Source organism: Poecilia reticulata, chromosome 2, assembly GCF_904066995.2.
Source record: "Poecilia reticulata chromosome 2, P_reticulata-male-v2, whole genome shotgun sequence".
Classification (NCBI taxonomy): Eukaryota; Metazoa; Chordata; class Actinopteri; order Cyprinodontiformes; family Poeciliidae; genus Poecilia; species Poecilia reticulata.
In genome coordinates, this window is record NC_088831.1 from 36,008,504 (window position 1) to 36,024,949 (window position 16,446).

The following is a 16,446-nucleotide window of genomic DNA, read 5'->3' on the forward strand; positions in this document are numbered from 1 at the left end:
CAACCTCAAGAGAAAGTGCTCATATATGCATTACATGTATTTTGCTCTGGTTTACATAGTAAAAATTGAATATCTGATGCCTTCATGTTTTGGTCTCATGTTGTGATTCTAACCCTGATGTACAACACAGAGAATCTGCTTCGTCGAAAGAGTTTTCTTGCTACAGGCGGAAGTCATCGCATACATCACCTTTCATCTGTCACACCATGTTCCTCGACCGAACCAAAATAAAAAAAAGTAAAGAAGCGAATAAAAAAAGTTATAAAACACTTAAATAGAAGCTTTGGACTTGAGCTAAATTTGTGAAAGTCGCAGGAAGGTCAATAAACAGATTTTGAAATATGTAATCCTTTATTTGTGTCAATGTTTTTGAGACGGAATCCTAAGAAACTAAAACATTCATAAGCAGAGGAGCAGAGACGTCTTCAGCAATCTGCTTCAGGTTAACCGTTCTGTTTATACACTTCTCCCAACAAATCCTGGGAAAAGTGGTCCAACTGGATTTTCCAGGCTGGCTCTCACTCCCACACCCAGCAGCACCTGTATTTTGTCGTGGACACCGGACACCGTCGGCCGCTGAGTCACAGAGGAACGCCATCGTCATCTCTGGGTAGAGGTTGGTTCACCAGACCAGTGATGAATGCATTGCTCAGCACTTGATTTCCCATTACTTTGCTGACGTTGTGAATTAACAGTCATAGCTGAATCCAAGAAAATGGTAAGAGAAAAGTCAGTCAGTAGTTATGGGTGTTTTGATTCTATTTATGAGTTAAATGTAAAATTCACAGAATTTAGGCTTCTTTCCTCGAGGCCACTACTCCCTTTTTCACTCACTGATATAATAAAACACATCTTAGTATGCTGACTGGGGTCTCACAGTTTTCATGCAAATTTAAAATTTATATCAGACACAAAGAAAGAAACTTTGAAAAATGATGTGTTACATTTCATTTAAATGACCAGTGACTAAATTTAGCAACGTTCAAAGGTTTTTGTCATGCCAGAAATATTTGTATTCTGCTCACACAAAATTGCATAAATTAATACAAAATATAATTAAAAATGATTAGGACTTGAAATACAGTACATGTACTCATGTATTTTTTTTTAAATCAACACATTGCCAAAAATAAAATGAATGCAAAATATATTTTTTTTCTGAAAATAAAATTCTCCTCATTATGAGAAAATGTTACTTCATGCCCCCCAAAAAGAAAAGTGAATCCTATAAAGTGCATGTTTTGAAAAAACAACTCTATCCCCATTCGAATTCTTATGGCAGAGGGGATAAAAACAGTGCTTCACTTTTCGGGAAGAAGGGCTGGAGTATTGTTTTTGCTGATCCAGCAGTGTCAGTAGCCTCCTCTTGTTTGTGACCTCTGTCAGATGACAGTGAAGGTCTCCAATAAGCAACAATGTTGGTGAGTAGAACTCACTGAACTGTCTCTTCCAATCGCAGTCGCTTCGCCTCCTCCTGAAAGAAACAAGTACCTTCCCATTGCAATTCCTGCCCTCCTCTCTAATTGTTTTCTGTGCTCTGCTGCGTCTCTACTCACCATTGCTCTTTTTTAGCAGCAGCCACCACTTCGACACCTTTACCCTCCTTTTAATGTCACTTGTGTCGCTGACTTCCAAGTTAGTCACGAGTGTTTGAAATAAAACCTTATTTGGAACGAACTCTCAGGCACAAAACGCTCTTGTTTCACATGCAGCATCTCCAGGGAGGACAGCAGCAGCAGCACAGCTGTCGAATCGGGTTCTTCTTCTTATATCTTGCAGCCGCCTTGAACTTCTCGTTAGTTGCAGCTACGTAATCTTGTGTTCGCTCAACATTAGTTTGGATGTGTTCAATGCCAGCCCCTTGTTCCTCTACAAGCATGAAGATATCCATGAAGAGGTCTCTTAGCTCTTTCATATTGTTCTCCAGGCTCAAGAGTTCCTGGGTGTGGAGGAAGATAACATAAATATTATAACAGACATAAAAAGGGACATTAGTTGGGTAATGGAGATCGTAATCTACAAACTCTTAAAGTGACCTTGTCTCAGACTTTGATTTCTTTTTTTTTTACATTTTGAAAGATTATTTGACAAGCTTTTGTCCTCCTCAAGCCCCTTTACCTTGGATTAAGAGCACATTAAAAATCAGCCAGAACATGAATAGTCTGTGCTGAGTCTTCTAGTTGTTTGCTGTGGTGCATATAGTGAACTCCCCATTGTACAAAATGGAGTGCATGATTTAGTTTTTTTCAAACACCTGCCACAACAGGCTGCCATTATTGCACAAAACCACTTATTCAATTTATACAGAAAAATCTCTCAACAGTTTTCTGTTGTGCTGCTGAAGAAATTAGAAAAATACTAATACTAATAGTGTTCTTGCTTCCATGGTGAAAGTAAAACTGATGACGGAAATGCAGAACCCTTCCCCATTTATAGGAACATTTCTAGGATTATTAGGAACTGCAGTGCTGTGATACGTCTGCCAAAAAAGACATAAGGCAAAACCTACAAGAGCTTTAGGCTCATTCTTCCCTATACGCTGAAATAAGAATTTTCAAATTTCAGAAAATCCACTGACATTCAAAAGTTGTACTCGAGTAACAGCAGAACTAGGCCAGTATAATTTCACTCAGGTAAAAGTAGCCATTGAAGAAAATGCTCAAAAATTTGTAAAAAGATCTGACTTAGTATTTTATGGAGATATAATCTACCAGAAAAAAATATAAGTGCAAAGACTGTTATTTTAAAGATTAAAATGAAAATAAATAAATAATTGCACTACAAGAGAAAAAACACATTTCCAAACCATTTTTTTTTCAATTCAAAACTTATATGAAGTACTTCCAGTGACATAGTGTTTTCTGTAACTTTTTGAACAACAATGTCACAATTAGAAGCAGATCGAAAATACACTTCAAATTCAAAGCTTGTAGGTTTGTCTCTGTATCTCATGCATCTTCTATTAGCATATGTTTGTTCTTAATTTGTGAGGTTAATCCCAGTGGGCGCAATATCCAGAAATTGTACTCAAGTAAAAGTAGCATAATATCAATCTGGTTAAAGCATTAAGTACGGTAGAGTAAAAGTACATTTCTTTTCCCAAAAAGTCACTCATGTAAATGTAACTGAGTGGATGTAATTGGTTACCAGTCACTGCTGGTCTTTATCAAATGTGAAGAGGGCCTGATTAAGAAAGATTTGTGTTTCTTTTGCAAAATTTTATTTGATATTGACAAAGACAGGTTTATCAAGAAGAACTTTCCACTTAGCTATTTAGGGAGTATAATTATTTAAAGAAACATTTTCCAAGACTTTTATGACCCTTTTTCTTTTTGCTCTCACCCTGTGTCGCTGTTCGATCTCAGACAGTTGTGCCCGTGTGATTCTGACATCATTTAGCAGGTTCTCGTTGAACACCTCCCAATTTCCTGTGGCGACCATCTCATTCACCTCCTCCTCTGTTACACTCTTTTCCAATATCTCCAGCTGCCGCATAATGAAGTGCTTACAACGATCCTGCTTGGTCAGCAGACCTTCATTATACTGGCGCATCACCTGGAAGTAATTATAGCAAAAGAGAAAATGAGAAAGGAGGGCGGGGGTTGAAGAATGAGAGGGCATTTCACCCCCATCTTTTTTAGCATATACATAATTTATGTTTGATTTTTTGAGCTTCGTCACACTATGCATTCACTGTGCATCTGCACATGTTGGTGTAGAAAGACACAAAGTAAGTAATTATATGTGCCTCAGTTCTATCAGTGCTGTTTTCAGACTCCAAAATGAGTATGTTTATTATAACATAGATATTTTTATAGAGAGGAAAAAAAAAGATTTCTTATTCAATCTTTCCATTTGTCAATGTGTTTTATGCATTTACGAAGCATATCTTCTATTCATGTGCATTCGTGCAGCTTGAGAATAGAGGCAGCGGAACAAAGTTGTTTCAAGTGTCAAATGCAAAGGGAAGGCTGTCCTTTCCGACCTGCTGAAATCTGCGATGCAGAGCTGCATGCTGGGAGCGTTGTATTCTCACTGCGACAGCATTAGTTCCCAGCTGGTCTTCAGCTCTTTGGGCTTGTTTTGAAAGGCCGTCTAAACGGCGGTGGAGGCTTTCGGCCTGCAGCTTGATGTCTCGTGTTATGCTGCTCTCTTTCTTCATCACGCTGAAGCGACGCATGGCTGCCACCAGGGTCTTCTGCTGCTGACAGAACTTCAGGACCTACAGCGGTAGACGTAACGTTTTAGTATGAGCCACAAACATCACTTGAAAAGAAAACACAGGGTATCTTCTAATATCTCAAGTCAGTCCTCTGTGTTAAATATGAGTTAGCGAATACGTAATTTTATAATTCAGAAAATTATAAAATTACAAGAGGAATATCAGTAGCAAAATGAGTTTTTGTGAAAAGTATTGAAACTTCGTCTTTTTCTACTATCATAATGGTTAGTGATTATGTTGCAACCTTCTCTTTATTAAATGTGGTAAGGGAGATGAACACAAAGCAGCACATCATTTGGATTTTGAAGGAAGATTAGAAATACTTTTCAAAAGCTTTTATTAATAAATAAAAAGTATAGTATATTTGCATTCACTCCCCTTAATCTAATACCCTTTAAAAAAGCAGTGCAACCAACTTCTTTCATAAGTAATAACATCCCTTGTCTGTTGTTAGCCTGGCCTCTGCTTTTCTACGCATTTCTATTTCATTCTCATCTCCCTTCAGAGCTCCATCTTGGATTTCTCTGGTGAAATTTCAACCGGGCAAATAAGTAAAGTGTGAAAGATTGCGTCCTTTTTCAAATTGTAGCTCGCCTTAATACGATGGCATCTTGGCAATGGTGGTGGAGGAAATGAGTGAAGCCATTCACTCCATGTTGAACACACTTTCAAATATTGAGTCATTATGGACCTAATCCGCACAGAGTCATTTCCAGTAAGATTCATCAAGCAGGCGCATTACATATGTCATGGCAAAACTTTAGCGATTGGGTAAAATTAGATCCAATCTTTTAAAACTTCAGCAGAGTCCACACCTCCAGCAAGCATTGTTTCAGACCTTCTGTACAAAGCAAAGCGCAGAAGAAGAGGCTGGTTTTTACCAGGCATGTGAGTAATTCAATCTCATTATAAATATCATTATTTATAATGAGAAAGCCTGAGAGGTTCATTACAGAATATTACTTAGTAAACAGCATCCCTAAAAACCAAGCAACACATTAATAGAGGAGAAAGCTTCAGCAGGTTTAGGCTAGAAAACAATATTTCAAGCTTTGGACATCTAAACGGGCATTATTCAATCAGTTTTGCAGAAAAAGCGTGTGACGACTGGAAACATACTGTTTGGAGTTTGCCACAAATTGTGTAGCAGAAAAAGTAAACTTGTAGCTAAAGAGACCGTTACAAAATGAACATTTAGTCCCACGTGCCAAACACTATTCATGGTGGAAAAACAGCACTATATATAACCCAGAACATTCCATGCCCAGATTAAAACTCGATGGTGGTGGTGGTGGTGATGTAGAGTGGGTTTTCTTTAGCAGGGACGTAGGGTTTATGGATTAAACTAGGCAAATGGCAATCCTGGAAGAATACCACATAGAAGACAAGGCTGGAGTGGAGGTCTAACACTGCAACAACACAAAATCTTATGTTTTGTTTAATTTCTAGTTCAAATATTTCATTACCCTTGAATTACACAAATCTCACTAGCACGTAACTTGCATATTGGTAAATATTGATACTTCTACTAGCAGATTATTTCACTTAAACATAGGAAAATTGTCTTGTTTCAAGAGAATGTCTGCCACTGAAACTAATAGTTTTTATCAATATACAAGAATTAGTCACTTTAAACAAACTCCTCTATATTGATGAAAAGTTGCTTTTAAGTTAGCGCTGTTGTATTCAAGTCTATTGAGATATTTGCACAAAAAACTTGATTAAAACACTTGGTACGATTTTGTGTTTTTGCAGTGAACATGTCAAGGACAATTAAAGACAAAGTTATAATGGAGTGGTTTAGAACAATGTGTCATAATAGCCGAATGGTCAAATCTGGATTCATTTTAGAATCTGTGGCAATAGTTCAAAATTGATCCTTACAGACGCCCCACAATCCGTCAGACTATGCTAGGGAATAATTGGCAATTCCATCTGTACATGTGCAAAGCTGGTACAGTCATAACCCTTTCACCTCCAGAAGAAATATGTGGAAAGTTGATGCAACATTCACAAGGCATGAATACTTTAGCCTGTCTCTGTCATTTTTTCCCCACCTAACCTCTGTTTCAAGTGTGGAGATGTCATCTCTGATTTGCTGAGCCTCGGAGAGGAAATTCTGAATGACTGGTTCCTCCTCAAACACCACGGCCTGCTGGGTAATGGTCCCAGCTTCCACAGATTCATCATCATCATCACCCTCCTCTGAGAAAGGGTTGGTAGTGCTGGCTGTTGTCTCCGACAACTCCTGAGCTGTCTGGTGCAGCTCCTCCAACCGATCTCTCATTGTGGAAATCCCCTCTCTTCAAAACTACGGCGTCTTTGAAGACACTGAAATGGAATGATTCTGAAAAGAAAGAACAAACTTGTGAGGTTCATCATGACACACACCTGTCCGTGTCTCGTAATAACTGGAAGAAATAAATTGAAAGGTTGCTGAAAATTTCAGCCACCACTGATATAAAAAATTATATTCAGGTGGTTTATAGTTACAGATCCAGGCCTTCACCGAAACATGTCACTCGTTTAAAATACTTTTCAATGTTGTACTCATATTCTTCTTCAAGAAAACATCATTTTGTGATTGCTGGACGTCAGAGTTGCATTGATTTGATTAGAGGTCTAAAATCCTTGTGTTTCGCAAGAGACTTCAGCACATTAATCAGTACAATTAACGTAAGGATGCATGTCTGAGAAAATGTTTATCTCAATTAATTTATTGAAATGTATCACTACCCAGATGAGATAAGATGGTAAAGTAAATGGATACAAAGGTAGTTTGTTAATAAGTATGAAATGAAAGAACGCGGAAAAGAAATTATGTGAACAAGAAAAGGGGCAAAAAGACACAGAGGAAAATCACATTATATGTTTAAATACTTGATTGTAAAAAAAAGTAAAACTTTTTCATCCAAAATTATATGGTGGATAATAAATTACTTTGATAAAAGTTGGTGTTAAAATCTAATGTTAAGTAAGGGATTGGTGGCTTGCACACCACTTTTATAAGCTTCAGGTTTGATGAGGTGCTCCGGTTAGGTCCCACCGGGTGGAGACCCAGAGGAAGACCCAGAACATGCTGGAGGGACTCTCTCTGCTGGCCTGCCCTGTCTCTCCGCTGGCCTGGGAACGCCCTGGGATTCCCCTTAAGGAGCTGACCCAAGAGGAAGAGGAGAGGGAAGTCTGCTGCCCCCAACACCCGACCTCAGATAGACCGAAGATAATGGATGTACGGGTGGAAGGTGCTGGATTTGAATAGTACAAAAATATGCCTAAACATTTGTTTTTTATTATTATTATTTTATTATTATTATTTTAGGAATCTTGCTAGAAAGAAAACATACATAACACTATTAACCTTCCTCACTAAAATAGCACGCTTTAGCTACATAAAACCAGCATGATGAGGGAAAAAGTTTATCTGCTTGTTTATCTGCAGCATCAGTCAGACTGACTGGAGAAGATTTATCCATGAGAACCGAGTCACTTGACTTTATCAGCAAAGCCAACAAAACCAAGCTTGGGAGAAACTTTACTTCAGTTTTCTTTCTAAGGAAAAAAGATTACCGTAAATGAAGTGTATGCAAATTGCATTTAATAAAAAAATATATATCAAAACAATATCTGTACCCACATAAACTAAGCTATGAATATTACTACAAGTAAAATAAATGCGTAGAGTAACTCTAACCTCAGCAATTTTTTAAGTGGGTATTTTAATATGCTTATTCTGGCAGTTCTAAAGCAGAATGCAGTACAGAAAGAAAGCGTGAAACCCAAACTCTAATTTGTTCTAAGTCACTTACGTTTGGCAATTATTTGTCTTGCATTAAAACAGCATGCCAAACATTCTGAACTGCCCTCGTACCACACGGATTTGTACCTTAGAGGTCAGGGCGTAATCTTTGGTGAGCATGTGATTGTGTTGTGGGAACAGAGGGTTTGGATGTTAGGAAATGAAGCATTGCTAATCACAGACTAACCTATTTCTCTGTAGATTCTAAAAGCACAACTTGGTGTGTACATGTTTCAACAAATATAAAAGTCTTATACCTCAGAAATAAGTATTCTCTGTGCTGAACTCCTCATTTTGCCCTCTATTTTCCTCCCTACCTGTTCGACACAGAGGAGCTGATTAAAAAATTGCTGGAAGGATTTAGAAGCACATTCTGCAGTGTTTAGCCTAAAAACCCGAAAGAAAGTGGAACACGGTTCAAGGAGTTCAACTTCTCTCTCTTTCTCGCTCTCTCTCTCTTTGTTCCATAAAAAAAGCAAATAGTGTTTTCCTTCCACACATCTGCTCCTTTGTCTATGTTTCTGACGGGAGCCTTTTGTTGATATTCTCCTATTTCCATGCTGGTATTATCGGAGAACTGTCCAAATGTGCGTTGTTCATTTGCTGATTGTCTTTGTAGTTCAACACATTATGTCATATTCTTGTTTCGGTGCTCCAAATTCCCAGGCAAGCAGTTGAGCTTCAGTTGCAAATATTTTCTTTAACTGAATACTCCAAGCAGGAAATTCCAAATAATGGAGAGAAACCAACACAAATACATAACATCCATAGGTTTGAGCATACCTACATATTATACCTGCTATGTATCACAATTTCTAAGAAAACAGTTAAATGGAAGTTAAAAAATAATGAATACAAGTTGAATTCTGAAATGTACACTTTACCTCAATGTTTCATCAGGGATTTTCTGTTGATGAGTCCTACTTAGACATTCAGTGGAATCAGTTATTGTAACTCCATGATCTCCTGTTGATCCTTATAAGCTGGAAGTAAATAACTTTAACACTTAGCAACAGTTATACCAAAAGCTGCTTCACAGAAAAAGTTGCACTCAAAGCTCCAATAGTTTTAAGGAAGTCTGATGAAGCCAGTTTCAAGCACCACCCCCTCTCCAGAAAGGAAAAAAAAAAAAAAACACCTTGCAGACGGCCAATAAGAAGGCAGCAGTCTAAAGGCCTGTTTACTTACACAAAGAAATGAGAGGTGACACGATTAAGTAAATGAGGAGGCAGGGATGGCATAGTGAGCACAGTGAATTCATAAACCCTACCCCAAGGCTAATTCTTGAAGAGGAAAATAGAGCAGAGCAAATAGAAGCGTATTGTGTACACAGCTAATACCAAACAATAGGAACTGCGGTTTGGGTGTCAACCTTAGCATTAGGTTTCTGATCTGCTGAGTTAATTTTACGTGAAGTGGTTGAATTCCCAGCTTAAATCTCTGTTGATCTAAGAGTGTTAGACCCCAGAATATCTGCTGAGCATTTTTGATAAATGTCTACTGACAGGCCCCATATATCCAGGAATGCTTTCAACACGGGAAGGGAGCGTTTCACTCAGAACAATGCAGTAAAGTGGTTTGCTCTTTTCTGCTCTGTGAAAGTTATTTTTTCAAAGTTTATTAGAGAAATGGAGCACATACAAAAAGAGGTTTCTGCAGCAATTCTACTAGAAACAATTTAATTAGGTTTTGAAGAGCTTTTGTTGAAAATAAGAATATAAAAATTGTAGATGTCCGTTCCATGTTTATATATCCTGATTGTAGGTTGTTACCCTGGTTCTTTGGCAAAAATATTGTTTCCTTTATTAGCCTTTGGTGTCACAGTATTGTTTAATTCTCATTTTGTCTCTTTATGTCTTTGTCTGTCAATAGGTTCTCAACACCATGGTGCCTGTCTGATTTAGGGAAACACTTTGTCTCGTGAGAAAACATTTTCCTCGACACCAAAAAAGAAAAAAACTTGCCCCACGCATCTCATCATTTGTCAGCCGATATGAAACAAGCTGGACAGATCAGCCTTGTTGCTTGTTCTACTGACACCACGGAAACGCTGATTTGAAAATTATGTAACACTGAAGTATCCATCAAAATTTTGGCAGACTATGCTTTAGCTGCATAGGACAAAAAAAAACATTTAAAAAATAATAATAGCTAGGAGAGATCATGTAACCCAAATTATTCCTAAAAGGAAAATGTGCTTATCACAATAAAGTTAAACTGCTTGTACTGATTATACCGAGTTACTTCCAACCTTATCACAATGGAAACAAGCATTCAGTGCAGAAGGTGAGCCTGTGTTCTGTGGATGATTAGTAACTCATCATTTGGCTCTGATTATTTTCTCTCTATCGCTGCTGTGCGATTAACCTCACAAACCTTTGGGAAAACATGATCCCATCTTGAAATCTCTTAATTGGTTCTAGTCTATTCAAAATGTGATTGAACTAAAAGCTAAGTGTCTGTGTGCCACCATGATGCCTGCATACTGATTGGGAAATAATATTCAAAACAAGTTTGCATAGCTGCCTTTATTGGTATGAAAATATATTTTTTAAATATTCCAAAATATTGGAAACACATTAGAGCATGTGGTATACATGTATGTCTGAAGATTTTTTTTTTTTACTCCTTTGTGTCAGACTTTGCCATAAGTCTATTTAAATACTAAATATGGCATAAAGTTATGATGAAACCTCAAAGTATGGCCACAATAATTTTGTTGTTAAACAATTGTTTCATGTTATAGTAAAAGCAACAACTCAAATCTAAGACACCTCTGTTTTAATTATTATACTGTCATAATAATTAATTTCATGAATTTGTGCTTCTTTTTGTTTTTGTTTTGAGATGACTTCTAATAAGACAGCAAAATTTTACCAGCATAATCTGTAGAATTTAGTCTCCTATGCATGAAGCTCTACATGTAGTGACAGACAACTAAACAGATAATTTGAGCATTGAAATAGTTTCATGATGACTCAGACACAAAAGTAAAGTTGTCTTCATCTTCACTGACATGTTTCCTAACAATATTTCCAGAACTAATTGCGGAAAAACAAAGTTTCTCTAAGGTTCAAAGCAGAGGGATGCAAACAAACTCTACTCTGTCCTTTCATGCAGGTTTTCCACAAACAAATGACTGACCTGACCTATGACCTTCCCATGTGATCACAAACATCCAAAAAGAAATGATGCCCTTTAAAGTTATAGTGAACCTGATCATCTGCTGTTTCTAAATGTTTCACGTATGAGTGAAACATTTAGATGTGAAACATTTAGATGTGAAACATTTAGATGTGAAACATTTAGATACAAACCTCACAAATTACCTGAATAAAAATTGATTACCGGTAAATAAACTTGATTGGAAACGGTGGCATACCGTTTCCAATCAAGTTTATTTGATTGGAAACAGTATAGATTTTTAGAGCGCCAGGCTTCACATATAATGCTTGTTAAAACTAAACCCATCCAGTCTGATAAACATCTAACTAAAATGTATCATGAATGTGCATGTAAATGAACATAAACTAACTTAGCTAGTCATATATAATGTGATGTATAAAGACTAAACACTGTAAATACTTGCAGAAAAAATGCATTTATATCACATAAGAAAAAGTTATTTGGAAAAAAAAAAAGCTATAATCAGGAAAGGAAACACATCACTTTAAAACATGTCCCCAAAAACGAGATAACTGTTTTCAAACAGTAATGGCTTCATCTCCACAGTGGAAGAAAAGCGGGGGCTGCAGTTTAGGCATCATGACACAGAATAAATGTGAGGTCTGCTGAAAAGAAATAACTATTTATGAGAAAGTATTAAAAAGGCAAAAGAGTACAATAAACAGAAAGTATTTCAAGATGAACATGCCAGCATTCGTAAACCTAATTGTGGAAGAACATGATCTGAAAAGCATTAAAGTGCAATATCTCCCTGGTGTTTTATCTCAAATACACTCAATTCTGCAGAGCATGTCGGGATGTCTCAGTCACTGTATCAAGTAGAGTTTGCTGGAGAGCTCTCTTGGTATTTCTATAACAGAGGGAATGTCAGAAGCAGAGCTTTGAGACTCTTCATTGAAAGGAAACGAGAGAAAGAAAGAGAGAACTAGAGAGGAATGGAGGGAGAAAAAAGCTCCCAAACAACCTCTCAGCTTCATCCCTGAATGAGAGAGAAAGAAGATATGCAGTATCTGTGAATGCCGCGTTAATAAAACGGTATATGAGGTATTAAAAGTTTATGCTATTACCAACATTCTTTTCACTTGATGCCAGCTACATATGGCTATAACCATTGCTTTTGCAGTGAAAAACGATATTAAGTTGTCCAATAGCAGAAGTGGCACCGCCATGGTGTACTCTTCAATTATGTGGAGTCACAGAGAGACCTCCATCATGCCATGTACAGATGACATAGCAGGGCAATATCCAACTTTTCAAAAAAGACCAGCGTGAGGCTGATATATGGGTCACACACCAGGAGAATTAAAAAAGAAAAAAGGAGAGATAAATGAGTAAGGGGAACGAGATGGTCAGGGGGGCAAGGATAATGAGGTCAAAACCATTGTCATTAAGCCTAAGATTGATACCAGGGTTGGTTCCTTTGACTACTAAGATGACATTCGGTGACCTGAAAATTACATGCTCCCCTTGGTAGGTGAAGAACTTTTTGCCTTGGGTCATTTTGGTTTTAATTTCCATATGAGCGTATTGTAGGTTTAGCTCCATTTATAATTACATAGGTAATATCAGTGTAAAGTTTAATCTTAAATCACCAACGTCACATCACAATCACAATAATAACTTTCCTGCTATCATTTTTTAAAGTTCAGCACTGGAACTATTTATTGCATTTCGATTCGTAGTTGCATTCTGTACCGATAGTATGTTGTCACTTCCATTTCAGAAATGTTTATCCATTGCATTATCACCAACATCGAGGAATATTCTGAATAGGTTTGGAACTAGAGTGCTCAGATCTCAAGTGTAATTTATCTTCATTGCTTATTATGTTCTGAACATTTCTAAAATACTCTTTATTTTCATAAAACATGGTTCCAAAGCCTCATTTGTAACAATCTGCTTTTATAAAATATATTATGGACTATCAAGGTTTATTTTATTATAGAAAAGCATGTAGAAAGTTGTTTATGTCCTTCTTGACTATCAATGGAAACATCCTTATTGGCATTGCAGCAAACCCCATAATTGCAGGTAAATTTTTTATATCTTTTCAATGGTGTTTTGAGAAATCACTTTAAATCTTGTAATTCTTTAACCATAAAAATTTGGAGAAACAACCAAAACTACTAAGTTCTAAATGACAAAGGGTTGAAATAATGAATACCCAACAATTCATCAATATTAACTGCAGTGACCTTTTCTAACTTTGCATTTTGAAGAGTTGAAAATTTAAGTTAACCAGAAGAAAAGATTTGAGATGAACGGTTAGAATTTTTAATATTTTTGAAAAAGCAGATTTTTCAAAAATATTTACTTTTGAAAAATAAATATTCATCATTACTTTTCATCAATGATAATTAAAATGAAACAAAAAGCCTTAAAGCTAATGAAAAACTTTTTTTCTTACAAGACTGTCTTTTACCTATTTAACATTTATCATCTATTTTACTGGGTGGTAAATAGTAACTGAATATCTAAGCATTATTTAGAAAGTTGATTCTTTAATTGTTTTTTTTCAATTGTCTAATTTTGACCTTATTCCTTCTTTAGCATTTTTAATGTCTGGAAAACATACAAAAGGAACAGATTATCCTTATCATAAAACATTCCAAATAAATGAATATTTAGCAGTGCTTCCCAGAATTGTTACTGTGTTCTGAAGGACAACTATACAACAACAGACTAAGATAAATATTAAAAGCTGGCTGGTGAGATTTGTGGTCACCCAAATAGATCAGTAAGCATATTTAGTCTGGACAAACAAACGGAACAGGTCAGGGAAGTGTTGGCGTGTGTGCGCGTGTGTGTGTGTGTGTGTGTGTGTGTGTGTGTGTGTGTGTGTGTGTGTGTGTGTGTGTGTATTTGATTGGGGGGAGTCTTCTATAATACTGTATGTTTGAACAAGATGGGACTGTACTGAAATAATAAAGCAAACATCAAGAATCGCCTCATCTGTAAATAAATTCTCATCTGCCGGGCTCTGGTGGGAATGAGCCTTGATTAAGTCCAGATCAGGTTTGTGTAGAATATTGTCCTCTGATTATCATAACTTGTGTACAATGTGACTAAATTTGCACATTGCTTTGGGAAATCTGCTGAGGTGGTTGGAGCATTATTAGAGACAAAAGAGAAAAAAAAAACTCAGCTCAGAAAATGAGAACAAGTTTTTTTTTCTCTCCGTTTTCAATGTATTTCTCATATGTTGCTTGAAAACCAAGGTTGTATCACATAAGAAAAAAACTGACATGTTTCCTGTTGATCAGGACACCCTGGTGCAGTGGTTTCCAAACTTGGTCCTCAACTGGACCTGTTCTGTAGGTTTTAGGTGTTTCTTTGCTTCCAAAAACCTGGATGAGTGGGTGATTAGCAGCATTGGGTGGCTGCAGAAGAGGCCAGGTATGCTGGAACATAGACACATCTGATACAAGTTTGGGAACCATTGTCCTATAATATGTTGTTCATGGGAGTTTGAAATAGGTATCATCAACACATCATTTGTACCATATTAGCACATAGCTAATCTATGACATGTATTTCTTTATATTCTAACATCTCCTATTCATCTCCTAGGAACAGTAACTCCCACGAAGGTGGAAAAGTGGCATTGCCTCTCACAACCTCAACATGACGATGGTGTTGGTTTTGACAGGTTCAGAGAGATGAGTATCACAGTACTGCCTCAGCTAAAGACCACATTTTCCCGCTTCCTTACCACACACACACGCAAACATGCACAAGCACTTCCACAGGCTTGTCTCTCCACAGCAGGACACCCCTAATCGAGATGGAAGAGTGCTGTGGCAGATCGAAATGCCTGCAAATGACAAGGTTGGAATGGATTGGCTCCCGTGCCCTTGTCATGTTGTTCCATCTGCATCAAACAGAGAGGAAGACAGATGGATCCCAACATTGGCAGAAGGCTGGATGCTACAGACAAATGTTTAGGAGAAAACACAAAGCTGTGGGGTGCAGTGACATCAAGAGAAACAAGCCTGTCAGAATATATATTTTATCATTCACAAGTTCCTCTGCTTATTGGTGTTGTGTATACAGATCGTTGACTCCCTCTTGACTCTTTAACGTTTGACAGTCCTGAGTAGTTTGCCATATGTTTTGGACAGCATAAAGGCAGGACACTGAGAGTTCTGAATCACACAGCATGGCTCATCAAGTTAAATCTAAATCTAGAAACGTTCCCTTGCCCACAAGGTCCTAGCTTCAAAGTTTGAGACCCCAAAAGGTTGATTGGCCCCACTGGCAAAGGGGAATGATTGGACAGAGTGGAAATTGGATAAATTGATTGGGGTTTTGACTGCAGTAAAGCATACGAGAGTCCTCTTAATGGTGACAAAAGAGCCAAGTAAAAATGTAAAACTCTTGATTTATTTATCTGTCTATGTTCCAACCACCACCTGTAGTTATGAGATGTGGATCATCCCTAAAAGAAGAATGATTCAAAGTAAATGTTCTGATGGAAGTGGCTAAAATTAGCTTCCATTGTTTGTTTGTTGCCTTAAACAAGTTTAGCAAAGAAAACACCATTAACATTAGTCAATGTTGATGATTAAATTATCTTATATTAAAGAGAAATTACCTTATATTAAAGACATATTATCCAAGTTGTTGTTAATAAGGAAAAGAAAAAGGGAAACTATCTCTCTCCCTTTTATTTTCTTTTAAACTTCTTTTCAAGTAAAACATTTTTCCAGGGAGGACATGTGGGGAAAAACTTTTACTTCATACAGTAACTTGTTCAGCATTTGCTGTCCACAGATTCAAATGAAATGCTGCAATAATATTTGCTATATTGACACAGGATGTAGCCACTTAACAAAGCAACAGTATATTATTAAAATACAGTTTTTCTGTCTCAAAGGCATACAGAATGCTATCAGAGTAAAACTTTTTTTTTTTTTAACTGTATTTATAATAATAAAACTAAAGCACAAACTAATGTGCTGGCTAGCAATACCACATGACATTTGATTAAATCCAAATGCATATTTTGGGCAATTTAGGAAATAAAAATTGCAACTCTTACTGCTGTGGGCTACATATCTGAAGTAGAAAGCTAAGGACCCTGTTAAAAATTTGAATGTGCTTATACTAGCTGCTGGACCAAGGTGTTTCTCTAAGGTGATGCAGTGGCAAATGTAGAGAGGCAGGTTAATGTTGTTTTTCCTGCCTGGGGGATTAATCACATGGCCTCATAACAACCTGCCAAATGCCAACATAAACATCC

The 16,446-nt window shown here is 37.0% G+C and overlaps 1 protein-coding gene across 2 annotated transcripts; it reads right to left on the reverse strand.

The window, feature by feature from the left end:
- Positions 1 to 332: 332 nt before the first annotated feature.
- stx19 (syntaxin 19) lies at positions 333 to 9,182 on the reverse strand. Of its 2 annotated transcripts, XR_533079.3 has the most exons (6): positions 8,903 to 9,182; positions 6,285 to 6,569; positions 3,986 to 4,222; positions 3,343 to 3,555; positions 1,557 to 1,939; positions 333 to 1,474 (listed from the first exon to the last, which is right to left on the reverse strand). XR_533079.3 is itself a non-coding variant. In XM_008403551.3 (5 exons), the coding sequence occupies exons 2-5, from the start codon at positions 6,507 to 6,509 to the stop codon at positions 1,703 to 1,705; spliced, it is 912 nt and encodes a 303-aa protein (XP_008401773.1). In that variant the 5' UTR covers positions 6,510 to 6,569; positions 8,903 to 9,181; the 3' UTR covers positions 333 to 1,702. The 2 variants fall into 2 exon arrangements, 1 of the variants encoding a protein (XP_008401773.1); XM_008403551.3 differs by having other exon boundaries at positions 333 to 1,939; positions 8,903 to 9,181.
- Positions 9,183 to 16,446: the final 7,264 nt, after the last annotated feature.